Genomic DNA, 26,751 nt, shown 5'->3' on the forward strand with positions numbered 1-26,751 from the left:
AATCCGGTTATGTTGAAGGTCCCAGGAGCCAGATTCGTGGACCGCGAACCTGAATCGACAAAAATGAGTGCATTTGTTATTTGTGGATAAAAACTTGTATTACTTAGAGTCAACCTTACAAAGAACAATGACCTCTGGAGGGCCGTAGCCTGTCTAGACAAAAGTGAGTGCCTCTGTTGTTGATGGAGATGTTGGAAGTTTTTGTTGCATACTCAGAAAGTTTGATTTTGTCGATGTGTCTAAAATGTTGATGTGTCTAAAATGTTGTAACATAGTGAACGCCTTTTAACACAATCATGGGAGAAACATTGCAGTTATGCTAAAACTTTTGCATAGAGTTCTCTATTGCACGAAAAAAAAATCTCAAGCTCACAGTTAGATCAGACACATTCGGAGGAGTTGATCGATGAAACTATGAATTAACCAACGACTCAGGTATCATCGCTAGATGATCCATTTATGACCTTTGTTATGGGTTGTTTAGGAGTTAATGTCGCGAGACAGTTGTAATCAACCTATATTGAATAAATGGTTGTTTGAATCGGTTAACGCAGTCTAGATATTGTAGATAAACTTAACGATACCATGCGTGACCTCATAGTTAATCAATTCAAATCATTCCCGCAAAATAAAAGAAAGGGCTTTAATTAGTTTTGTTATTAGTTATGCCATACTATTTAACTTTTCCATTAAAAGTTTCAAGTATTTAAAATGCAATCCTTTAGTTAAACATGTAATTAAAAATGTCACTCAATAGTGTTACCGTTCGGTCAAAGGCCATTGGTCGGGGTGAAATGACCAAAATATCCTTGAATCTCATTTGTCAACATCCCTTCCGCAACTCACTGTAAGCGTGGGCCATAGTTTCAATATATGGAGAATGAAATTAGAAGCAAAAATAGCTTCGCCGCGAGTTATCGAATCTCCACATGTCATTATTTTTTCTTGTAGTTTTAATTCTCAGGTGTGATAACAATTACTCTCTCCATTCCACAATGTCGTGCGTCCGCGCTTCCCAAAATTCAAGTCTGACCGTAAATTTAACCAGCGAGACCAACTACGGAGGGAACAAAAATTATACCACTGAATTCGTATTTTTCATATGAATTCAGTGGTATAATTTTTTCTCCCGTCGCATTCGGTCTTATTGGTTAAATTTACGGTCAAATTTGAATCTCGGAAAACGCGGGCACACTACATTGTGGAATGAAGGAAATAGGACCCACAAGTTATAGCGGAGCGTTGACAAGTGGGAAGTGGGGTTTAGAGGTATTTTGGTCATTTCACGTCGGTCAATGACCTTCAAACTATAACGGTGTCGAGTAGTTGAAACTTTTAATGATAAAAGTGAGTAGTGTGACATGCTCCCTCCGCCAATCATGAAACGGAGGGAGTAACTAATGGCGAAAGTGATAAAACCCAAAAATAAAAATTCAAATCATGTTCATAGCCGCGTAGACAGTGACAAACATCCCGATCTTTCCTACTGTTCCATACACGACGACCCGTACGTGGCGGTGGGCCCATCTCGCCGCCTCGTTCCCGCTCCCGCGCCTGCGCCCGCGGCGCGCTGCTGCTCGTGCTGGAAGTCGCGCCTGACAGACCAGAGCACCTCGGCGCACCGCCGCATGGCCGGCCGCGCCGCGCGCTCCATGGCCGCGCACTCGGCCGCCAGCGCCATCACCCTCTCCACGGCCGCGACCGCCGCGCTGGTCCTGCGCATCCGGGGGTCCATCGCCACCACCACGTCGCCCTCCCTGCACTTCCGCAGCGCCTGCGTCCACACGGTAATTCCGTCGAACACTTTACTCGCAGTCCCTTTGAACGCACAAAATGTTAGCTAGGGGTGGAGATTTTTTACCCATTCGGTGCTGAGGCGTTGCTGGCGGCCGCGGTTGCGCTCTACGGGTCGCCGGCCGGTGATGAGCTCGACGAGGAGGACGCCGAAGGAGTAGACGTCGCTGCGTTCAGTGAGGTGGTTCGTGTTCAGGTACTCGGGGTCGACGTACCCTACCGTGCCCTTCACCATTGTTGAGATGTGGGTTGCTTCGGTGTCGTACGGGGATAGGCGCGCAAAGCCGAAATCGGACACCTTTGCTCTCAGCTGATCTGTTAGGAGAATGTTGGACGGCTTGATATCACGGTGGATGATTGGGTTGTCTGCATGTGCATAATACGCAAATGAGTATTTGTCAGACATTAGGATGTCGATGTTGTGGATGCAGATACATTATTTAGGATTCAGAAATGAAATGTGTGCAAAATATCAAAAAAAATCTGATAAATAAAATTTGAAATTTGTGGTGATTCTTTTAGACATTCAGAGCTTTGCCCATGTATGCGTGACCTTACTTAAGTGTGGATACGAACACATACATGCTCTGTGCAAGGTACATCTATAAGTTTGTTCATAATGTAGCACATGTCCTCCCTTTGAAGGTCCAGGAGACATGCCAAAATAAGACAAAACATGCTTGTGAAAAAAGGTATCGAAAATGGAAACTGTACTCTATGGGATATCAAATATGAGTGGTTTTAGTGTTTTCATACAGAAATACAATAGAGCATAATACCTGTGTATCCATGTAAGTAGGCAACTGCATGAGCTATGTCGATGGCAATGTTGAGACGCTGTGAAAGTTCCAATGGTTGCCCTCTTGATCCTGCATAGTGAAAAAGTTTGTGGTCCCCAAATTCTTTTAATCTAGTACACCCTCTGTTCGTAAATATAAGACATTTTGGCAGTTCAGGTAGTAGAAATTTGTGAGAGAAATAGCATTACATCTACGTCATACATTCAGAGTCCCAAGAAGACTTGAGTAACAAAGTTACAGAAGGAACATTGAGCAGGTATGGTTATAAAAAAATAGAGTACAAACATTTACTTAGCGACTTGCATACGAAAATACCTAGTACTATAATATGTTTGATTCCATCCAGTTCCATGGCCTTACTGGGTCTTCTATCTGTACACATTTTAACAATATTATGGTGACCTCAAGCAAATTTGACCTACCATCCAAGTGTTCACGTAGTGTTCCGTTGCTGATATACTCAACCAGAATCAAGCGCTCATCCTGATGCTCCAGGTGCCCGAGAAACTTCACCAAGTTTAAATGTTCGACCTTCGATAATATCTGGATTTCACTCCTGAACTCTGCAGATAGGTGCCTGTCAAACATATTCTGCCAGTTCCAGATGTTACGTGAAAGGATTTCATTCACTTGGTTGCTGGAAGTAATTGTTCGTAAAGATGTATGATCTTCCTGTGTTAAGAAATTTGTCCACGAACCTTCTTAGCTCGCTTTACGGCTATGATGGATCCATCCCTGAGCTTCGCCTTATACACAGTGCCAAAATTTCCTTTCCCAATTTTGTTTTGTTCACTGAAGTTTGAAGTAGCCAGGCAAACTTCCTGAAATGAGAACTGGTCTGGCCATGACTTGTTTTGACTAGTGCTTGTGCTGCTTACTGATGAAATTCTTGAGACTGCTATAAACCATTGGAAACCTTAAATTTCTTATTTGTAATTAATCAAACTCGGTTTACTTGATCAATGGAATAGCTAATATTTGAAATACGAGCAGTTTTAACATGGTCCCTCTTACCCCCTCTTTTCACATGAGAGGTAAGAGTATAAAATAGATCTTAGCCGTTGATCTCATCAATGAATGGCTTGATTGACTCTTACCTTCTTACCTCACATGTAAAAAAAGGAGGTAAGAGGGACCATGTTAAAATTTGCCTTGAAATACATGTATGCACACTGATGAACATGCAAGCTGGATATCTTGAATAACAGAATAACGATTGGGAGAAATATATGGATGGTTTGAATTGAACTACAATGCTAACTTGGAGGGTTTCGAATTAACATAAGCTAACGTGCCCAAGATTAATGGAAACAGGACAGAGAAGGTGGCAAATTGGGATTCTCTAAAAGCTTCTAACGAGCTGGTTTGGTGATAGACGAAACATCATGCCGTTATTATATGATATTTAACCCAGAAGTTATGGCCTTTGATCAGAGCTGACTCCTCATTGTTGTTGTACGCTGCAATTTTACAATTTTGTATGGTTAAATTTTGAAGGCCTTCCGCATGTCATTTGACTAGGTGCCAAGTTAACATACATGTCTTTTTTCTTTTGAGCCAGCTCAAATTTGCAGAGGCATATGCAGTTGCAGGATAACATGCACATGATGGAGGAATGAAGAAAGAAAGCCGAACTTACTGGAACTAGTGGACACATCATGAGCATCTTCGGGGGTTTTGACAGGGCCCTCCCTAATTTTAGATTCGCGAGGAGCGAAGCAGCTTGTGCAAGCTCGGGCAATCATCGTAGCAGCTTCTTCCCAGAATGATCCTCTGCTCCTGGCCTTCTTCTCGGCCACCCCGGAACGAACTGTATACGTGGATGCCCTGGAGAAGACAGGATCTTTCTGAAACTCATGGTTGGAGGCAGAGAGGTCTCCTCCATGGCCCGTGCCGAGTGCTCGATGGCGTGCTGCCCGCATAACTTTCTTTTTTGGGGATCAAACTGCCTGCATAACCGACGGGGTTAGAAGATTGCGTTGAAACCTGCTCTCACAGAAGCAGGTAGCAGTTCATCTGGTTCTTTCCTTCAACTTTGTTGGACATAACGCAATGGACTGGTTCAAGCTTGACCTGGTGGTGGTGGGTACCTCTAAATAACTATGAAAGGAATGCTCCTTTGGGCCTAAGGTCAAACCAGTGGAGCCCGGATGTCGTCTATGATAACAACAGTTCACAGACCAGGAATTTAATATGGGTGAAGGATTCAGATATTGAGCCTTCAGACTCTTGGCAATACAGAAGTGTGCCGTCCTCCGCTCTGGAGTTCTAACCCTAGCGAAGGAAGCATTACATTCTCTGCTGCCACAGGAAAGTTTGAGTTGATCATCTGGACGGTTCAGCCCCGTGATGGATGACTTGGCGCCACGATGTTGGACGCCACCCCAGCAGTTGATTATCAGGTTTGGTGTTTGTTCTTTCAGCAAGAATCAGTATGACCAACATGTACACGTTCGTCCATGATTGCACAGCAGCTGTTTTTTTTTTCCTTTATTCAGGGCATTTTGACACCCTAAGCCCTGCCTGTTTGGCATCAGCGGGGAGCTCCAAGTGGCGTTTTACAACTCAATGCCCCCTCTGTTTCACAGCACATCAGTATATGAGGGGACTTTGTATGCTGATAGTTACAACCATTCAACATTTTTCGCACATCAAACATTATTTATGAACAGTAAGAAATTGCAATAACTATAGTTCTCCTTCGGTCAATACAAATTTCACGAAACAACGACCCAAGCCAAAGTGAACAAACATTGTGAAGCCGACAGAGAATTCTGGATCTTTACAGTAGCCTCGCATTATGAGTTTAAATGATCTCCACGACTTATATTGCTGTCTTTACACCCTCAACAGGTTCCCCACTTTGTTTGTGAGTTCCTGGTCTCACCTTTTCACTAATCATGCAGTGCATCTGCTAGCCTCACCAAACTATGCTAGATCAAGCCATTCAACCATACTGGCCATTATTTTCAATCTCTACCACTGCCATTGCCAGTTTGCCACCCCTAAAGTACAGCTCCTACACCGCCATTTATTCTCTGGCATGCTTCAGGTATCCTTGACTCCTGAAATTCACATTTCGGATGAAATTCACATTTCGGACTTGCGCATCAGAAAGATTCACATGATCTAAACCTCTGAAACTCTGCTTCCACAATAAGACAATTCACCGCATATCTCCACTACATTGAACCACACGATGTTGTAGTACAGATGTGTAATGCTCATCTCTCGGTTCATGGACATTTTCGGTACTATCCCAGATGATGATGCCACAATACTCCCAGTGAAGTCAAATCGTTTACTGTATATTTCGTCTTTGGCGCTAGCTAGTGCCATCAAAATCAACACGCTCTCCAGTAGCAAAGATATCCCAGAACAGGGCACTGCTGAAATATAGAAGTGATGTTAACGTTAAAAATCCACGGAAAGAACCCATCCGATCAACAAAGAATCCTGCTCCAATAGTTCCTAAAATGGCAGCAAATGTTCCGGACGTATTTGCCATTCCTGTTAGCACACAAACATAGATTTAATATAGTAATGCATATGCACAAAATCTATAACTAAAACACAGGGAGCACAACTTATTTAGTACCATGTAGCACTCCAGCATATTGTGGGGCGATCTCCTGGTAAGAATTTAAAAATAAATTCCATCAGATGGGAAAGATAATCCAAATTGGGTGTCAGGGGAGGGGGGTGGGGGGGGGGGGGGGAGGGATGAAATAAAAAAAAAGGTGACTGCTTTGCACACTGAACTAATGTATACAAGTTTAAACACCTGAAAATTTACAAGGAATCCTGAGTGACCAAAGGACTTCAAACCAACAGCAATAGTTAGCCAAGCTGAAGCAATGGCTGGACTCTTTGCTGCATTTAAACCAATAAGAGCAATACCAGGACCCACAAAGCCAATTGTCTGCACGAAACAATATCAAAGGGTCAAAGCTTGGATTTAATCCCAGCAGCATATATCCACATTTTAATATTGATTTTCAAATCAATATTAATTAAATAAACAGCAGGTGGTAGCACAAAAACTTGGCATTTTTACCAGAGTATCTACTGTGATTTACCATTGTGAGAATTGTGTTACGGATATACAATCAGCTCTGACTATAATTTAGCCAAGCTGGATAACAAAAAGAAGGGTAGATTGGTAAAGTTGTTGTTCATGAAGGGTCACCTATGTTAGTAATTGCTTTGAAAATATCCATGCCTTGCATTCCAAACATGCAATAGCTTACAAATAACATATGTAAGGTTTCTTTGAGAACATCCATGCCTTGCATTCCAAACATACAATAGCTTACAAATTTAACATATGCTGATTGATGTATCTTGTGAAACCAACCGCCAATAGTTCATCATATCACAAAATTATGGTATGTTTGGTAAGAATGTGGAGGTGTACTCAAGATCTTATTCAATAAAACAAACTAAAAACACAGTGATGATTCTTCACTTTTATTTTAACCTGAAAATTTTCAGCAACGCACCTGCATTATCTTCCGAGTTAAAGTAATGCTTGTGCCATTTCGGATAAGTGTGTCTGATACAACACCAGCCACATAACCTAAAACTGCCATCATGACCCAGGGAATTGCACTAAACCATGCAGCTTCTCTCAGATTGACATGAAATATCTGACCACCAAGGAAATATTTAATAAACCACAGGGAGAATCAGTTTATTTAGTCTAGAAACATGCAGCGGAATCAGGGCTTACGGTTTTGAAATACACTGGCATCCATGAAAGGATGACGAAATAGCCCTGAAAAAATAACACAGCCCTCAACAGATTACCCACAAACAGTATTCCTCACATGGCACAATCTAACCAAAGAGTTAAGTTTATAGGAGTTACCCAGCTATGCATAGCATTTGCAGAAATTAAAGCCCAGGTCGGCCATTTAGAAAGTAGGTTTCTAAACGGAGGGATCTTTTTTAGTTTTTCACCTTGAACTTGAGGTTTCACCAATTTCTGACCCTTTGTTATATACTCTAGTTCATATGCTGATATTTGAGGATGTTCACCAGGAGTTCCCGTTATAGCAGATATCCACACCAGCACCCACAGAAATCCAAACAAACCAAAAATCACAAAGGGTCCAAATGTTCCAGTTCGTGACATGATAATAGGGGAAAGAAGTAAGCCGATGGTATTTCCAAGCTGAAAGCCAGCCATAGCGATCCCCACGGCACTAGATCGTTCAGTACGAGGAAACCACCTGTAAGAAAAGGCCCAATGTAAACGTTTTCACAAATATTGACGGGCAGGGCAACAAAAACAATACAAACATTAGGTTATGGTAAAAGCATGAAGATTAATCAAGTGAAGAAAAATTACAGAAATCAAAAGAAATACCTCAGCACCATATTGTTCATACATGGCAATGCCACTCCTTCTGCAACACCGAGCAGAATTCTCGTTGAGATGAACAACCACAGTGAGCGTGCAGCTGCCCAAGGGGAAAGGAATGTAGCGAAGGACCATAAAGCCACACCATATGCCATGACTCGCTTCCCGCCATAGTAGTCAACAAGCGCTCCACCGATTATAGGTGATATCAGATATCCCCAAAGGAAGGATGACTGTATGAAGCATCAAAAACACAATGGCATCACCGCATCATTCAAGGAAGAGGCACAAAGTCATGTAGGAAACTAGAACAGTATAGGCAGTGGTCACTCCACGGTTTGGTTAGGGTGAACAGACATCCGGACTTCCACGGTTTGTCAAACACAATAGTTTGTACATTACTTTATGGCTGCCAAGGGAGGAAACTATGCATGATGTATAATATGGATGAAGAAACTGAAAGAATTAGCATGTGAATCACTGATTTAGTGGGAAATGTATTAAATCTTATACCAGCGTGTCATCCGAACCATGCCACCGCATTTCCATTCAAGTATTAAACCGTAATTGCAATTGAGCACTGGAGCACGTCGCTGAACCTTAATCGTCGTAGTTGAGCATTCTATCACCAAACACAATTGTGTCCCCGAGGCCGATCACTAGTGGAATAGCGGTGTGTGCAGTGCAGCCAAACAGCAGCAAACAGAAGCAGCAAGAGCTGGGAACCTGCACGACGCCGGCGAAGGAAGGGGTCCACCCGTACGCCTGGGAGAGCGGGACGATGGCCACGGACATGACGACGCGGTCGGCGTTGCAGAGCGCGAGGGCCAGCCCCAGCATCGCCGCCACCTTCACCCTCTCAGACGTCATGAACTCCGCCGCCAGGGCCTGCGCCTCGCCTCCGCCGGCGGCGGAGGCCCCAGGAGGCGCAGCAACGGGGCGGGTCCTGTTCCTGGCGAGAGGGCGGAGCGGCTGGAGGGGAGCGGGACACAGGAGGCTGTGGGGCTGCCATGGAGGCGGACGCGAGGTTTGAGCGCGGGCGGGAGGAGGCAGGCGACGGCGGCCGGAGAGGAAGGGGGGAGCGGAGGGAGGCAGGAGCGAGCGGGTCAAGGGGAGCAGTTGGCCGGGACCGGGAGGGGCCATGGTTTGTTTTCTCCGCCGTCCGGGTGCGCTCTGCCGGAGTGGAAGTGGTGGGTGGATGATTCAGGGTTTTTTTTTCGAGACACTGGGTGGATGATTCAGGTGAGGTGGATTGGTGCAGTGACGTGTACTACTGGCGCTGGTTTACGGGCTCGCTTTGTTCATGTGGTCCGTGATGCTGGCGCTGGTTTGTTTGGACCCGGCCTGACGGTACGACCCGCAATTTGTATGGGCCGGAGCCGGTGCCAATCATTGTAGTTGTATCCACGCACTCTGCGAATGCTGTCGATGCTCCATCCCACCATCTTGTTTGCCTGGTGCAAAAATTAATCACTTGAAGAGAGTCAAATTTTGCCTCAATCCGGTTGAAGCCAAGGGAGTTATCAAGTTTCAGACCATCTCTCATAGCCATTGCTTTTGTGGTAATTGCGTCGGCAACCTGTGAAATAAACGTGCATTGAGCAATCAAGAAATTTCCTCCATCACCTAGTAAAACAGCAGCAGTTGTGCCTACTCCTTCATCCAAAAAGAATGGAGCATCCACATTCAGTTTAATGAGCATTGATCAGGCTTACACCATTTTAAATCAGATTCAAAAGAGACCCAAGAAAGTGTCTTCTATAAGTTGCTTGCTATTGGCAACACTGACCATCTCCATTCAAGTGGGGGGGGGGGGGGGGGGGTTGATTGTGTCTAACTTGGCACCGAATCCACCAAAGATACCAGCTCCCAACAGTTAGAACTTTTGGCATTCAGACTTGGGGATAAACTCAGTTGTCCAACAGGCAAGGAAAGAGCATGTTCAAAAATTACCGAGCCGAACCTGTCAACCGGGATCGCCAAATAAATGAGATCTAAAATACCTACTCGGCTCCATAGTTCTCGAGCATGAATACATTTGAAGATAAGATGTTGAATATCTTACCTCAAGTTTTTGACCTTTTTCTTTTAACAATAAACAACCAATGTCGTTGTGTTGGGGGACCCCCTGTCGTGGAATTGTCATGACAGATGTCCTAGTGTGAGGACTTAGTCATGAAGCCATCACGTTGAGGTTAGCTTAAAGAGGTTAATCGGGACAAAGGACACGAGGAGTTTATACTGGTTCAGCCCCTTACGATGAAGGTAAAAGCCTAATCCAGTTTTGTAGTTGATATTGCTAGGGTTTCGATGAGCAGGGAGCGAATACGCTTGACCCAGCTCTCGATCTGTTGTCTCTTGTCCTAAGCCGCCGCTAGGTCGTCCCCTTATATACATGGGTTGACGCCCTGCGGCCCTCAGAGTCCCGGCCGGTTTATACAACGTATCCGGCTCGGTGACCTTTCTCATATACCTTACAATACAAGTTTACATACATGGCGGTTTATAATCATGGGCCTTAAACTGCCTTCGGGTCTGGGCCCTCTATCAAGCCTATCTATGAACCGCCACATGCTCTTGGGCTTCATTGAGATGGGTCATTATAGGGATGACCCGACCCCTCCTGGGTGGGTCATACCTAATAGTTATATCCCCAACACTCCCCCTCATCCTTTCCCCTTCTAGCATCGTTGAGAGTTGTTTGAGAGAGTTCAGACCCAGATCTGTTGCAGATCCTATCCTCTGGCGGTTTTGGCCGGGGACAAGATGGAGGAGCCCGGTGATGCCTTCTGCATAGTAGTTGTAGGGTATGTATTTCCTTTGGGAATCCAGTGTGATGTTGAGGTCTGGAGAGATGTCCTAGAGGATTTGGTTTAACATAAGAGTTATGATCCCTAACAATTACGGTGACAATGAAGTCTTTCGGAATGCCTGTTCAAGGAACAACCAGATAGCATAGAGATTATGAAGTGTAGTGAATACTTATGTTTTCTAGTTTTATTTCTCTCTTTCTGAGTCATAGGGGAAACATGCTATTAAGAGGGTCTAAGTGATTGTTCAGATTTATGTCTCTGATGCATGCTCAATCAAAACCTACTTCGAGTGAAGACTTGAAAATCTCTTGTGCGTTGTGGTTGTCTATCCGAGTCCGAGACGATGTTCTTCAGGACTCTGAGGAAGAATCAAGTACAATTGAGTCAACTTGACATGTTCCACAAGGAAGTCATAGGTCGTGTTTGAAATATGACCGTTGTGCCATGTGCCAGTTGCCCATTAGGTGGCCAGTGTCACTATTGGTCATCATTTCACACCTCGGGATTGCTCCCTCTATAAATAGCCACCCAACTTCAACATTAGATGGTTGGCTGCTCCAGAGAGAATTGGCAAGAGTTGTCAGAGCAACCCATCCTCTCGAAAGACATTGAGAGAAATGCTAAGAGAGGAAAAAACCCAGAGCCTAAGACTACTAAGTGATTGAGCATCACCAAAGATCTAGCTGAAACGTAACTTAACCTATTACTCTTGTGGACCGTGCATCCACTAGATGGCTATGTGTCAGTTTTGAGTCTCCGAGAGTAATTATGCATGACCGAAGACCAAGTCTATGAAGGTCCTGGAGATCTACCTGAAGATCTACCACGAGTGACTGGGTGAAGCCCAAGTGAATTTAGCTCAACGGGAATAGGGTGAGGACATTGTCCTCTGAGTTAAATCCCGGCCCTTCGAACCAAACGTAGAGTTGTGCGAGTAACTTGAACTAGTTGTACAAATCTCTGTCTTCATAAAGTTACGGGTTTTACTTTCTCAAACTCATTTACCTTCGTAATTTGCATGTGTTTGTTAGTCCTCTCTCGTCTTCTTTCTCTATGAATGCTAAAAAAATATTTCAGGAACTCGGTTATTCCGATGCCTATGCTATGTTGTCTTCCATATGCACTGCTACTTAGATTTACCTTGGTTTTCTTAGTTGTTTCTCTAAGTTATCTCTCTGCTTAGTTTAGTTTACTCTCTATTGTGTTCAATGATTGGTCTGCTTACTCTATTCTACTTTAGAAAACCCTGCCTTTTCAAAGTACTTGTTGAACCTCCCATTCACCCCTTCACTCATGTCGATATCTGGTACCATAGGCGATAATATGATTGATGGCAATAGTGTCATTCAACCTAGGCATGGAGGAGCCCACGTGTGCAAACAAGTTAGAACTATTCCGGTTTCACTTCAAATAATAAAATTGCAAGAAACAATGTGCATTTGCATAATCAAGAAAACTGAAAACCTATAAGAGAAAAGAAGACACCTATCAGGAATTATGTCGACCATTTTATTCGAGACAATGTCACCTCCACTAACATCGGGGATCGGAGGGGCGGGGGGGGGGGGGGGGGGGGGGGGGGGGGGGGCAACAAGGGCCGGATGGGGCGATAGGGGCACAACCTTCTTCCTCATCATGGTGTCCATCTTTCCCACAGGGCACCACTAGAGGCGGGCCAAGATGCACAGGGATGGTGGATGTTGTGGGGGCCACGACCAACAAGATGAAGAGTAGTGCCCTCGGCGGGGCTACAATGCTGTGAAGGCGGTAGGTGCCCGGGCAGGGTCGAGGTGTTGGGGAACATAGTATTTCAAAAAAAAAATCCTACGATCACGCAAGATCTATCTAGGAGAAGCATAGCAACGAGCGGGGAGAGTGTGTCCACGTACCCTCATAGACCGAAAGCGGAAGCGTTTAGTAACACGGTTGATGTAGTCGAATGTCTTCATGATCTAACCGATCCAAGCACCGAACGTACGGCACCTCAGTGTTCAACACACGTTCAAATCGATGACATCCCTCGAGCTCTTGATCCAGTTGAGGCCGAGGGAGAGTTCCGTGAGCATGGCGGTGTGGCGACGGTGATGATGAAGTTACCGGTGTAGGGCTTCGCCTAAGCACTACGATGACATGACCGAGGTGTGTAACTGTGGAGGGGGCACCGCACATGGCTAGGAACAATTGATGTGTGTTCTAGCCTTCTAGGGGTGCCCTCCCCACGTATATAAAGGAGGGAGAGGGAGGGAGGTAGCCTAGGGCGTGCCCAAGTAGGAGGAATCCTAGTTGGGCCCCTAGTCCAATTCGCCCCCCCTCTTACCTTATTTGGATAAGGGGAAAGGAAGTAGGGGAAGGAAGTAGGAGTCCTACCTCATACTTTCCTTTTCCTCCTCTCTTCCCTTTCTCCCCACGTGGCTGGCCCTATAGGGGGCGCATCAGCCCCTTGTGGGCTGGTGTGATCCCTTACTTAGCCCATTAAGCTCATATCTTTGCCGAGGGTTGCCCGGAATTGTTGGGGAACATAGTAATTTCAAAAAAAAAATCCTACGCACACGCAAGATCATGGTGATGCATAGCAACGAGAGGGGAGAGTGTCGTCCACGTACCCTCGTAGACCATTAAGCAGAAGTGTTATGACAACGCGGTTGATGTAGTTGTACGTCTTCACGATCGACCGATCCTCAGTGCCGAACGTACAACACCTCCGCATTCAGCATACGTTCAGCTCGGTGACGTCCCGCGAACTCACGATCCAGTAGAGCTCGAGGGAGAGTTTCGTCAGCACGACGACATGGTGACAATGTTGATGAAGCTACCGACGCAGGGCTTCGCCTAAGCACCGCTACGATATGATCGAGGTGGATTATGGTGGAGGGGGCACCGCACACGGCTGGGAGAGATCAATGATCAACTTGTGTGTTCTAGGGTGCCCCTGCCCCCGTATATAAAGGAGCAAGGGGGAGACCGGCCGACCCTGTAGGGCGCGCCAGGAGGAGGAGTCCTCCTCCTAGTAGGAGTAGGACTCCCCTCTTTCCTACTCCTACTAGGAGGGGGAAAGGAAGGGGGAGAAGGAGAAGGAAAGGGGGGCGCCGCCCCCCTTCCTAGTCCAATTCGTACCAGAGGGGGAGGTGGCGCGCGGCCTGCCCTGGCCGGCCCTTATCTCTCTCCACTAGGGCCCAACAAGGCTCATTAACCCCCGGGGGTTCCGGTAACCCCTCTGGTACTTCGGTAAAATCCTGATTTCACCCGGAACTCTTCCGATGTCCAAATGTAGGATTCCAATATATCAATCTTTATGTCTCGACCATTTCGAGACTCCTCGTCATGTCCATGATCATATCTGGGACTCTGAACTACCTTCGGTACATCAAAACATATAAACTCATAATACCGATCGTCACAGAACTTTAAGCGTGCGGACCCTACGGGTTCGACGTTCGAGAACTATGTAGACATGACCGAGACATGTTTCCAGCCAATAACCAATAGCAGAACCTGGATGCTCATATTGGTTCCTACATATTCTATGAAGATCTTTATCGGTCAAACCGCATAACAACATACGTTGTTCCCTTTGTCATCAGTATGTTACTTGCTCGAGATTCGATCGTCGGTATCTCAATACCTAGCTCAATATCGTTACCGAAAAGTCTCTTTACTCGTTTCGTAATGCATCATCCCACAACTAACTCATTAGTCACATTGCTTGCGAGGCTTATAGTGATGTGCATTACCGAGAGGGCCCAGAGATACCTCTCCGACAATCGGAGTGACAAATCCTATTCTTGATCTATGCCAACTCCACGAACACCATCGGAGACACCTTGATACGTCTCCAACGTATCTATAATTTTTGATTGCTCCATGCCATATTATCTACTGTTTTAGATGTTTATGGGCTTTATTATACACTTTTATATCATTTTTGGGACTAACCTATTAACCCAGAGCCCAGTGCCAGTTTCTGTTTTTACCTTGTTTTAGAATATCGCAGAAAAGGAAAACCAAACGGAGTCCAATTGACCTGAAACTTCACGGAACTTATTTTTGGATTAGAAGAAGCCTAGAAGACTTGGAGTGCACGTCAGGAGATCTACGAGGAGGCCACGAGGCAGGGGGCGTGCCCACCCCCCCTAGGCGCGCCCTCCACCCTCGTGGGCCCCTCGTGGCTTCCCTGACGTACTTCTTCCGCCTATATATCTCCATATACCCTAAAACGACCGGGGAGCACAATAGATCGGGAGTTCCACCGCCAGAAGCCTCCGTAGCCACCGAAAACCAATCTGGACCCATTCTGGCACCCTGCCGTAGGGGGGAATCCCTCTCCGGTGGCCATCTTCATCATCCCGGTGCTCTCCATGACGAGGAGGGAGTAGTTCTCCCTCGGGGCTGAGGGTATGTACCAGTAGCTATGTGTTGGATCTCTCTCTCTCGTGTTCTTGATTTGGCACGATCTTGATGTATCGCGAGCTTTGCTATTATAGTTGGATCTTATGTTTCTCCTCCCCCTCTACTCTCTTGTAATGGATTGAGTTTTCCCCTTGAAGTAATCTTATCGGATTGAGTCTTTCAAGATTTGAGAACACTTGATGTATGTCTTGCCGTGCGTATCTGTGGTGACAATGGGATATCATGTGATTCACTTGATGTATGTTTTGGTGATCAACTTGCGGGTTCCGCCCATGAACCTATGCATAGGGGTTGGCACACGTTTTCGTCGTGATTCTCCGGTAGAAACTTTGGGGCACTCTTTGAGGTTCTATGTGTTGGTTGAATAGATGAATCTGAGATTGTGTGATGCATATCGTATAATCATACCCACAGATACTTGAGGTGACATTGGAGTATCTAGGTGAAATTAGGGTTTTGGTTGATTTGTGTCTTATGGTGTTATTCTAGTACAAACTCTAGGGCTGTTTGTGACACTTATAGGAATAGCCCAACGGATTGATTGGAAAGAATAACTTTGAGGTGGTTTCGTACCCTACCATAATCCCTTCGTTCGTTCTCCGCTATTAGTGACTTTGGAGTGACTCTTTGTTGCATGTTGAGGGATAGTTATGTGATCCAATTATGTTATTATTGTTGAGGGAACTTGCACTAGCGAAAGTATGAACCCTAGGCCTTGTTTCAACGCATTGCAATACCGTTTACGCTCACTTTTATCATTAGTTACCTTGCTGTTTTTATAATTTCAGATTACAAATACCTTTATCTACTATCCATATTCCACTTGTATCACCATCTCTTCGCCGAACTAGTGCACCTATACAATTTACCATTGTATTGGGTGTGTTGGGGACACAAGGGACTCTTTATTATTTGGTTGCAGGGTTGCTTGAGAGAGACCATCTTCATCCTACGCCTCCTACGGATTGATAAACCTTAGGTCATCCACTTGAGGGAAATTTGCTACTATCCTACAAACCTCTGCACTTGGAGGCCCAACAACGTCTACAAGAAGAAGGTTGTGTAGTAGACATCACACCTGTAGATCACCTTTATAATCACCCAGTTACGTTGTGACGTTTGGTAGCACACAAAGTGTTCCTCCGGTATTCGGGAGTTGCATAATCTCATAGTCATAGGAACATGTATAAGTCATGAAGAAAGCAATAGCAGTAAACTAAACGGTCAAGTGCTAAGCTAACGGAATGGGTCAAGTCAATCACATCATTCTCCTAATGATGTGATCCCGTTGATCAAATGAAAACTCATGTTTATGGATAGGAAACCCAACCATCTTTGATCAACGAGCTAGTCAAGTAGAGGCATACTAGTGACACTATGTTTGTCTATGTATTCACACATGTATTATGTTTCCGGTTAATACAATTCTAGCATAAATAATAAACATTTATCATGATATGAGGAAATAAATAATAACTTTATTATTGCCTCTAGGGCATATTTCCTTCAGTCTCCCACTTGCACTAGAGTCAATAATCTAGATTACACAGTAATGATTCTAACACCCATGGAGTCTTGGTGCTGATCATGTTTTGCTCATGGAAGAGGCTTAGTCAACGGGTTTGCAACATTCAGATCCGTATGTATCTTGCAAATCTCTATGTCTCCCACCTGGACTTGATCCCGGATGGAATTGAAGCGTCTCTTGATGTGCTTGGTTCTTTTGTGAAATCTGGATTCCTTTGCCAAGGCAATTGCACCAGTATTGTCACAAAAGATTTTCATTGGGCCCGACGCACTAGGTATGACACCTAGATCGGATATGAACTCCTTCATCAAGACTCCTTCATTTGCTGCTTCTAAAGCAGCTATATACTCCGCTTCACACGTAGATCTCGCCATGGCGCTTTGTTTAGAACTGCTCCAACTTACAGCTCCACCGTTCAATATAAACACATATCCAGCTTGCGATTTAGAATCGTCCAGATCAGTGTTAAAGCTTGCATCGGCGTAACCATTTACGACGAGCTCTTTGTCACCTCCATAAACGAGAAACATATCCTTAGTCCTTTTCAGGTATTTCAGGATGTTCTTGACCGCTCTCCAGTGATCCACTCCTGGATTACTTTGGTACCTCCCTGCTAAACTAATAGCAAGGCACACATCAGGTCTGGTACACATCATTGCATACATGATAGAGCCTATGGCTGAAGCATAGGGAACACTTTTCATTTTCTCTCTATCTTCTGCAGTGGTCGGGCATTGAGTCTTACTCAACTTCACACCTTGTAACACAGGCAAGAACCCTTTCTTTGCTTGATCCATTTTGAACTTCTTCAGAACTTTATCAAGGTATGTGCTTTGTGAAAGTCCAATTAAGCGTCTTGATCTATCTCTATAGATCTTGATGCCCAATATATAAGCAGATTCTCCGAGGTCTTTCATTGAAAAACTCTTATTCAAGTATCCTTTTATGCTATCCAGAAATTCTATATCATTTCCAATCAACAATATGTCATCCACATATAATATTAGAAATGCTACAGAGCTCCCACTCACTTTCTTGTAAATACAGGCTTCTCTGTATAAAACCATATGCTTTGATCACACTATCAAAATGTTTATTCCAATTCCGAGAGGCTTGCACCAGTCTATAAATAGATCGCTGGAGCTTGCACACTTTGTTAGCACTCTTTGGATTGACAAAACCTTCTGGTTGCATCATATACAACTCTTCTTCCAGAAATCCATTCAGGAATGCAGTTTTGACATCCATTTGCCAAATTTCCTAATCATAAAATGCGGCAATTGCTAACATGATTCGGACAGACTTAAGCATCGCTACGGGTGAGAAAGTCTCATCGTAGTCAACCCCTTGAACTTGTCGAAAACCTTTCGCAACAAGTCAAGCTTTGTAGACAGTAACATTACCGTTAGCGTCAGTCTTCTTCGTGAAGATCCATTTATTCTCGATGGCTTGCCGATCATCGGGCAAGTCAACCAAAGTCCATACTTTGTTCTCATACATGGATCCCATCTCAGATTTCATGGCCTCAAGCCATTTTGCGGAATCTGGGCTCACCATCGCTTCTTCATAGTTTTTAGTTTCATCATGGTCAAGTAACATGACTTCCAGAACAGGATTACCATACTACTCTGGTGCGGACCTTACTCTGGTTGACTGATGTCTACTACACAACCTTCTTCTTGTAGACGTTGTTGGGCCTCCAAGTGCAGAGGTTTGTAGGACAGTAGCAAATTTCCCTCAAGTGGATGACCTAAGGTTTATCAATCCGTAGGAGGCGTAGGATGAAGACGGTCTCTCTCAAGCAACCTTGCAACTAAATAACAAAGAGTCTCTTGTGTCCCCAACACACCCAATACAATGGTAAATTGTATAGGTGCACTAGTTCGGCGAAGAGATGGTGATACAAGTGGTATATGGATAGTAGATAAAGGTATTTGTAATCAGAAATTATAAAAACAGCAAGGCAACTAATGATAAAAGTGAGCGTAAATGGTATTGCAATGCTAGGAAACAAGGCCTAGGATTCATACTTTCACTAGTGTAAGTCCTCTCAACAATAATAACATAATTGGATCATAAAACTATCCCTCAACATGCAACAAAGAGTCACTCCAAAGTCACTAATAGCGGAGAACGAACGAAGAGATTATGGTAGGGTACGAAACCACCTCAAAGTTATTCTTTCCAATCAATCTGTTGGGCTATTCCTATAAGTGTCACAAACAACCCTAGAGTTCGTAGTAGAATAACACCTTAAGATACAAATCAACCAAAACCCTAATGTCACCTAGATACTCCAATGTCACCTCAAGTATCCGTGGGCATGATTATACGATATGCATCACACAATCTCAGATTCATCTATTCAACCAACACAAAGGACCTCAAAGAGTGCCCCAAAGTTCTACCGGAGAATCACGACGAAAACGTGTGCCAACCCCTATGCATAAGTTCATGGGAGGAACCCGCAAGTTGGTCACCAAAACATACATCAAGTGAGTCACGTGATATCCCATTGTCACCACAGATATCTACGGCAAGACATACATCAAGTGTTCTCAAATCTTTAAAGACTCAATCCGATAAGATTACCTCAAAGGGGAAACTCGATTCATTACAAGAGAGTAGAGGGGGGAAGAAACATCATAGGATCCAACTATAATAGCAAAGCTCGCGATACATCAAGATCGTATCACCTCAAGAACACGAGAGAGAGAGAGAGAGAGATCAAACACATAGCTACTGGTACATACCCTCAGCCCCGAGGGAGAACTACTCCCTCCTCGTCATGGAGAGCACCGGGATGATGAAGATGGCCACCGGAGAAGGATTGCCCCCTTCGACAGGGTGCCGGAACGGGTCTAGATTGGTTTTCGGTGGCTACGGAGGCTTCTGGCGGCGGAACTCCCGATCTATTGTGCTCTCTGGAAGTTTTACGATATGTAGGTATATATGGGTGAAAGGAGTATGTCGGTGGAACGAAGGGGGGGCCATGAGGCAGGGGGCGCGCCCCAGGGGGGTGGGCGCGCCCCCTACCCTGGTGAGCACCTCCTTCATCTTCTGACGTAGGGTCCAAGTCTATCCGGTAGGTTTCCTTCCAAAAATAACTTCTCTAGGTTATTTCGTTCCGTTTCGACTCCGTTTGATATTCCTTTTCTTCGAAACACTGAAATAGGCATAAAACAGCAAATCTGGGCTGGGCCTCCGGTTAATAGGTTAGTCCCAAAAGTAATATAAAAGTGGATAATAAAGCCCAATATTGCCCAAAACAATAGATAATATAGCATGGAGCAATCAAAAATTATAGATACGTTGGAGACGTATCAAGCATCCCCAAGCTTAATTCCTGCTCGTCCTCGAGTAGGTAAATGATAAAAAAAAGAATTTTTCATGCGAAGTGCTACTTGGCATAATTTCAATACAAATCTTCTTAATTGTGGTATGAATATTCAGATTAGAAAGATTCAAGACAAAAGTTTATATTGACATAAAAATAATAATACTTTAAGCATACTAACAAGGGTGCTCCTGGATGTTTTTAGGGTATATGGAGATATATAGGCGGAAGAAGTACGTCAAGGGGGCCACGAGGGGCTCACGAGGGTGGAGGGCGCGCCCAGGGGGGTGGGCGCCCCCCTGCCTCGTGACCTCCTCGCAGATCCCCCGACGTGCACTCCAAGTCTTCTGGGCTTCTTTCCTTCCAAAAATGAGTTCCGTGAAGTTTTAGGTCAATTGGACTCTGTTTGATTTTCCTTTTCTTCGAAACCCTAAAATAGGCATAAAACAACAAATCTGGGCTGGGCCTCCGGTTAATAGGTTAGTCCCAAAAATAATATAAAAGTGGAAAATAAACCCAATATTGCCCAAAACAGTAGATAATATAGCATGGAGCAATCAAAAATTATAGATACGTTGGAGACGTATCAAGCATCCCCAAGCTTAATTCCTGCTCGTCCTCAAGTAGGTAAATGATAAAAAAGATAATTTTTGATGTGGAATGCTAGTTGGCATAATTTCAATGTAATTCTTCCTACTTGTGATATGAATATTCAGATCCGAAAGATTCAAGACAAAAGTTCATATTGACATAGAAATAATAATACTTCAAGCATACTAACTAAGCAATTATGTCTTCTCAAAATAACATGGCCAAAGAGAGCTATCCCTACAAAATCATATAGTCTGGCTATGCTCCATCTTCACCACACAAAATATTTAAGTCATGCACAACCCCGATGACAAGCCAAGCAATTGTTTCATACTTTTGGTGTTCTCAAACTTTTTCAATCTTCACGCAATATATGAGCGTGAGCCATGGACATAGCACTATAGGTGGAATAGAATGGTGGTTGTGGAGAAGACAAAAAGGGAGAAGATAATCTCACATCAACTAGGTGTATCAACGGGCTATGGAGATGCCCATCAATAGATATCAATGTGAGTGAGTAGGGATTGCCATGCAACGGATGCACTAGAGCTATAAGTGTATGAAAGCTCAACAAAAAAAACTGGTGGGTGTGCATCCAACTCGCTTGCTCACGAAGACCTAGGGCATTTTGAGGAAGCCCATCATTGGAATATATAAGCCAAGTTCTATAATGAAAGATTCCCACTAGTATATGAAAATGACAACATAGGAGACTCTCTATCATGAAGATCATGGTGCTACTTTGAAGCACAAGTGTGGTAAAAGGACAGTAGCATTGCCCCTTCTCTCTTTTTCTCTCATTTTTTTTATTTTTTATCTGGGCCTTATCTTTTTTTATGACCTCTTTTTTTTATTTGGGCTTATTTGGCCTCTTTTTTATTTATTTTTCGTCCGGAGTCTCATCCCGACTTGTGGGGGAATCATAGTCTCCATCATCCTTTCCTCACTGGGACAATGCTCTAATAATGATGATCATCACACTTTTATTTACTTACAACTCAAGAATTACAACTCGATACTTAGAACAAGATATGACTCTATATGAATGCCTCCGGCGGTGTACCGGGATGTGCAATGATGCATGAGTGACGTGTATGAAAGAATTATGAACGGTGGCTTTGCCACAAATACAATGTCAACTACATGATCATGCAAAGCAATATGACAATGATGAAGCGTGCCATAATAATGGATTGGTGGAAAGTTGCATGGCAATATATCTCGGAATGGCTATGGAAATGCCATAATAGGTAGGTATGGTGGCTGTTTTGAGGAAGGTGTATGGTGGGTTTATGGTATCGGCGAAAATTGCGCGGTACTAGAGAGGCTAGCAATGGTGGAAGGGTGAGAGTGTGCATAATCCATGGACTCAACATTAGTCATAAAGAACTCACATACTTATTGCAAAAATCTATTAGTTATCAAAACAAAGTACTACGCGCATGCCCCTAGGGGGATAGATTGGTAGGAAAAGACCATCGCTCATCCCCGACCGCCACTCATAAGGAAGACAATCAATAAATAAATCATGCTCCGACTTCATCACAAAACGGTTCACAATACGTGCATGCTACGGGAATCACAAACTTCAACACAAGTATTTCTCAAATTCACAACTACTCAACTAGCATGACTCTAACATCACCATCCTCATATCTCAAAACAATCATCAAGCATCAAACTTCTCATAGTATTCAACACACTCATAAGAGAATTTTATTATTCTTGAATACCTAGCATATTAGGATTTTAAGCAAATTACCATGCTATTTAAGACTCTCAAAATAATCTAAGTGAAGCATGATAGTTAATCTATTTCTTCAAAATAAAACTACCACCATGCTCTAAAAGATATAAGTGAAGCACTAGAGCAAATGACAAACTACTCCGAAAGATATAAGTGAAGATCAATGAGTAGTTGAATAGTTATGCAACTATGTGAAGACTCTCTAAAATTTAAGAATTTCAGATCTTGGTATTTTATTCAAACAGCAAGCAAAGCAAAATGACATTCTAAGAATGGCAAACATCATGTGAAGAATCAAAAACTTAGGATCAACCGAAACTAACCGATAGTTGTTGAAGAAGAAAGGTGGGATGCCAACCGGGGCATCCCCAAGCTTAGATGCTTGAGACTTCTTGAAATATTATCTTGGGGTGCCTTGGGCATCCCCAAGCTTGAGCTTTTGTGTCTCCTTAATTCCTCTCATATCACGGTCTCCCTAAATCTCAAAAGCTTCATCCACACAAAACTCAACAAGGACTCGTGAGATAAGTTAGTATAAACCATTGCAAAAACCTTATCATACTCTACTGTAGAAAATCACTAAAATTATTATTCAACATTGCATACTAAATGCCTCTGCATATTTAATAGTCCTATCCTCAAATAGAATCATTAAAGAAGCAATCATATGCAAACAATGCAAACATAACAGCAATCTGCCTAAACGGGATAGTCTGTAAAGAATGCTGCAACATCCATACTTCCCTAACTCCAAAAATTATGAAATAAAATTCCCACTGTAGTAAATTTATCAGATCTTAATATTCAAAAGGTTTCAACATTTTATCACATTCTGACTTTTCTAGGGAATTATTGCAACAGCGGTAAACTTTCTGTTTTCAAACAGCAACATGTATACTTGTAACATAGGCATAGTAAAGGCTATCAATGCCACTTTTATTGAAATAAAATATGAAAAACATTGTTCTAAGTAACATCAAGAAAATCCTAACAAAATAAATTGACGCTCCAAGCAAAACACATATCATGTGGTGAATAAAAATATAGCTCCAAGTAAAGTTACCGATGGAAGTGGACGAAAGAGGGGATGCCTTCCGGGGCATCCCCAAGCTTAGGCTCTTGGCTATCCTTGAATATTACCTTGGGGTGCCTTGGGCATACCCAAGATTAGGATCTTTCCACTCCTTATTCCATAGTCCATCGAATCCTTACCCAAAACTTGAAAACTTCACAACACAAAACTTAACAGAAAACTCGTAAGCTCCGTTAGTATAAGAAAATAAATCACCACTTCAAGGTACTGTAATGAACTCATTCTTTATTTATATTGGTGTTAAACCTACTGTATTCCAACTTCTCTATTGTTTATAAACTATTTTACTAGCCATAGATTCATCAAAATAAGTAAACAACACATGAAAAACAGAATCTGTCAAAAACAGAACAGTCTGTAGTAATCTGGATCAAACGTATACTTCTGGAACTCATAAAATTCTCAAATAAATTGCTGGACATGAGTAATTTATCTATTAATAATCTTCAAAAATAATTAACTAAATATCAGTCTCCAAATAAAAATGGCAGCAATTCTCGTGAGCGCTAAAGATTCTGTTTTTTACAGCATGACCGCAAAGACTTTCCCCAAGTCTTCCCAACGGTTCTACTTGGCACAAACACTAATTAAACACATAAAACCACATCTAAACAGAGGTTAGATGGATTATTTATTATTAAACAGGAACAAAAATAAAGGAGCTAAAATAAAATTGGGTTGCCTCCCAACAAGCGCTATCGTTTAACGCCCCTAGCTAGGCATGATGATTTCAATGATGCTCAAGAATTGAAACATAAAGAGAGCATCATGAAGAATATTACTAGCACATTTAAGTCTAAACCACTTCCTATGCATAGGGATTTTGTGAGCAAACAACTTGTGAGAACAAGAATCAACTTGAATAGGAAGGTAAAACAAGCATAAATTCAAAACTTTAAGCACATAGAGAGGAAACTTGATATTATTGCAATTCCTACAAGCATATATTCCTCCCTCATAATAATTTTCAGTAGAATCATGAATGAATTCAACAATATAACCAGCACCTAAAGCATTCTTTTCATGATCTACAAGCATAGAAATTTTATTACTCTCCACATAAGCAAAATTCTTCTCATTCGGGATAGTGGGAGTATCATAAGAGACTTGGATACTATAAATTGTTTCCACATTAAAAGAGTAATGTTCAGAAAAGGGGTAACCATAATCATGACAAGTTTTATAAATATAATCCTCACTACTTTTTATAGCATATGTATCATCACAATAATTATCATAAGTAGGAGGCATGTTATTATCATTATAAATTTGCATATCAAAACTTGGGATACTAAAAATATCATCTTCATTAAGCGTAGCATCCCCAAGCTTGGGACAAACATTAATTGCATCAAATATATTCTCAAAAACATCATCTTCATCATAGCATCCCCAAGCTTGGGCCTTTTCATATTATAAGCATAATCACTCTCATCATTAATAGTATGGATAGCACCAATAGTATAGCAATTATCATATTCTTCCTAGCAAGTGCCAAAAAGATTTTCAAGATCATAAGAAGTATCATTATCTTCCACAATTATATTTTCATGAGGCACAATAGTAATAGGAGCATCACTATTTGGGAGAGATATCTTTTTACCTCTCTTCCTTTTTCTTTTCTTCTTCTTCACCACATCATGTGTGGGTTCAATCTTCTTTTTGGAGCTCCTTATTAATGAGATTGGTTGAATAGGAGGCTCCTCCTCGTTACCTGATTCATCATAAGAAATAATAGGAGGATATTGGGAAGTCTCTTCCCTTTCATTAGTATTCTCTTCATCCTCTATTTGTTTTCTTTTCTTTATGTAATTGGCAATATAAGGATTTTCAATGCAATTCACCGCACAATACATATAAATTTTCTCTAGATCAAAATGAAGAACCTTATCAAGGGCAAATTTTGGAATATCCTTAGTTATACGTTTAATTTCTTCATAACCCAAGAGCAAACTAAGTTCATTATGATGTGCAAGGGAAATCAAGTCATCACAATTTTTGGACACGATACAATCATGAAACAATTTGCATTGGGTACTAAAATGATCACGTTCATTGCAAAGTTCACAAGTAGGGCTAAGAAAAAATAAATTTTCAGCACATTCATCTAGCTCTTCTTGCAACAATTTGGTTTCTAAGTACTCATGCCTCTTGCAATATCTATCTTCCCTATTTGGTGTGTACTTGCAAACCCAATGTACTCCACAAAAATTGACATGTTTATAGGAGACATTTTCATCATAACTAGTGCAATCATCATTAGTACTATGGATATTCAAGGAGTTCATACTAACAACATTGCAATCATTAAAATATTTAGTGCCAAACATTTAATAGATTTCTTCTTCTAGCACTTAGCACAATTTTCCTTTCCATCATACTCACGAAAGATAATTAAAAAGATGAAGCTTATGAGACAAACTCAATTCCATTTTTTTATAGTTGATAAATTAAACTAGTGATAAAACAAGAAACTAAAAGACTCGATTGCAAGATCTAAAGATATACCTTCAAGCGCTAACCTCCCCGGCAACGGCGCCATAAAAGAGCTTGATGTCTACTACACAACCTTCTTCTTGTAGACGTTGTTGGGCCTCCAAGTGCAGAGGTTTGTAGGACAGTAGCAAATTTCCCTCAAGTGGATGACCTAAGGTTTATCAATCCGTAGGAGGCGTAGGATGAAGATGGTCTCTCTCAAGCAACCCTGCAACCAAATAACAAAGAGTCTCTTGTGTCCCCAACACACCCAATACAATGGTAAATTGTATAGGTGCACTAGTTCGGCGAAGAGATGGTGATACAAGTGGTATATGGATAGTAGATAAAGGTATTTGTAATCTGAAATTATAAAAACAGCAAGGTAACTAATGATAAAAGTGAGCGTAAACGGTATTGCAATGCTAGGAAACAAGGCCTAGGGTTCATACTTTCACTAGTGTAAGTCCTCTCAATAATAATAACATAATTGGATCATAAAACTATCCCTCAACATGCAACAAAGAGTCACTCCAAAGTCACTAATGGCGGAGAACGAACGAAGAGATTATGGTAGGGTACGAAACCACCTCAAAGTTATTCTTTCCAATCAATCTGTTGGGCTATTCCTATAAGTGTCACAAAGAGCCCTAGAGTTCGTACTAGAATAACACCTTAAGATACAAATCAATCAAAACCCTAATGTCACCTAGATACTCCAATGTCACCTCAAGTATCCGTGGGCATGATTATACGATATGCATCACACAATCTCAGATTCATCTATTGAACCAACACAAA

The 26,751-nt window shown here is 42.6% G+C and overlaps 2 protein-coding genes across 3 annotated transcripts; both read right to left on the reverse strand.

Annotated features, from left to right (window-relative positions):
* Positions 1–1,321: 1,321 nt before the first annotated feature.
* LOC125545310 (calmodulin-binding receptor-like cytoplasmic kinase 2) lies at positions 1,322–5,098 on the reverse strand. Of its 2 annotated transcripts, none has more exons than XM_048709211.1 (6): positions 4,234–5,098; positions 3,293–3,489; positions 3,017–3,185; positions 2,574–2,663; positions 1,862–2,160; positions 1,322–1,774 (listed from the first exon to the last, which is right to left on the reverse strand). In XM_048709211.1, exons 1-6 carry the CDS (start codon positions 4,514–4,516, stop codon positions 1,484–1,486), a joined length of 1,329 nt encoding a protein of 442 aa, XP_048565168.1. In that variant the 5' UTR covers positions 4,517–5,098; the 3' UTR covers positions 1,322–1,483. The 2 variants fall into 2 exon arrangements, with proteins under 2 accessions (XP_048565168.1, XP_048565167.1); XM_048709210.1 differs by having other exon boundaries at positions 3,293–3,492.
* A 136-nt stretch (positions 5,099–5,234) lies between these two features.
* Positions 5,235–9,190, reverse strand: LOC125545309 (probable anion transporter 3, chloroplastic). Its single transcript, XM_048709209.1, has 8 exons — positions 8,686–9,190; positions 7,966–8,192; positions 7,465–7,828; positions 7,327–7,371; positions 7,097–7,243; positions 6,379–6,516; positions 6,193–6,226; positions 5,235–6,104 (listed from the first exon to the last, which is right to left on the reverse strand). Exons 1-8 carry the CDS (start codon positions 9,100–9,102, stop codon positions 5,920–5,922), a joined length of 1,557 nt encoding a protein of 518 aa, XP_048565166.1. The 5' UTR covers positions 9,103–9,190; the 3' UTR covers positions 5,235–5,919.
* Between the last annotated feature and the right edge of the window lie 17,561 nt (positions 9,191–26,751).

This window comes from Triticum urartu, chromosome 3 (assembly GCF_003073215.2).
Source record: "Triticum urartu cultivar G1812 chromosome 3, Tu2.1, whole genome shotgun sequence".
Taxonomy (NCBI): Eukaryota; Viridiplantae; Streptophyta; class Magnoliopsida; order Poales; family Poaceae; genus Triticum; species Triticum urartu.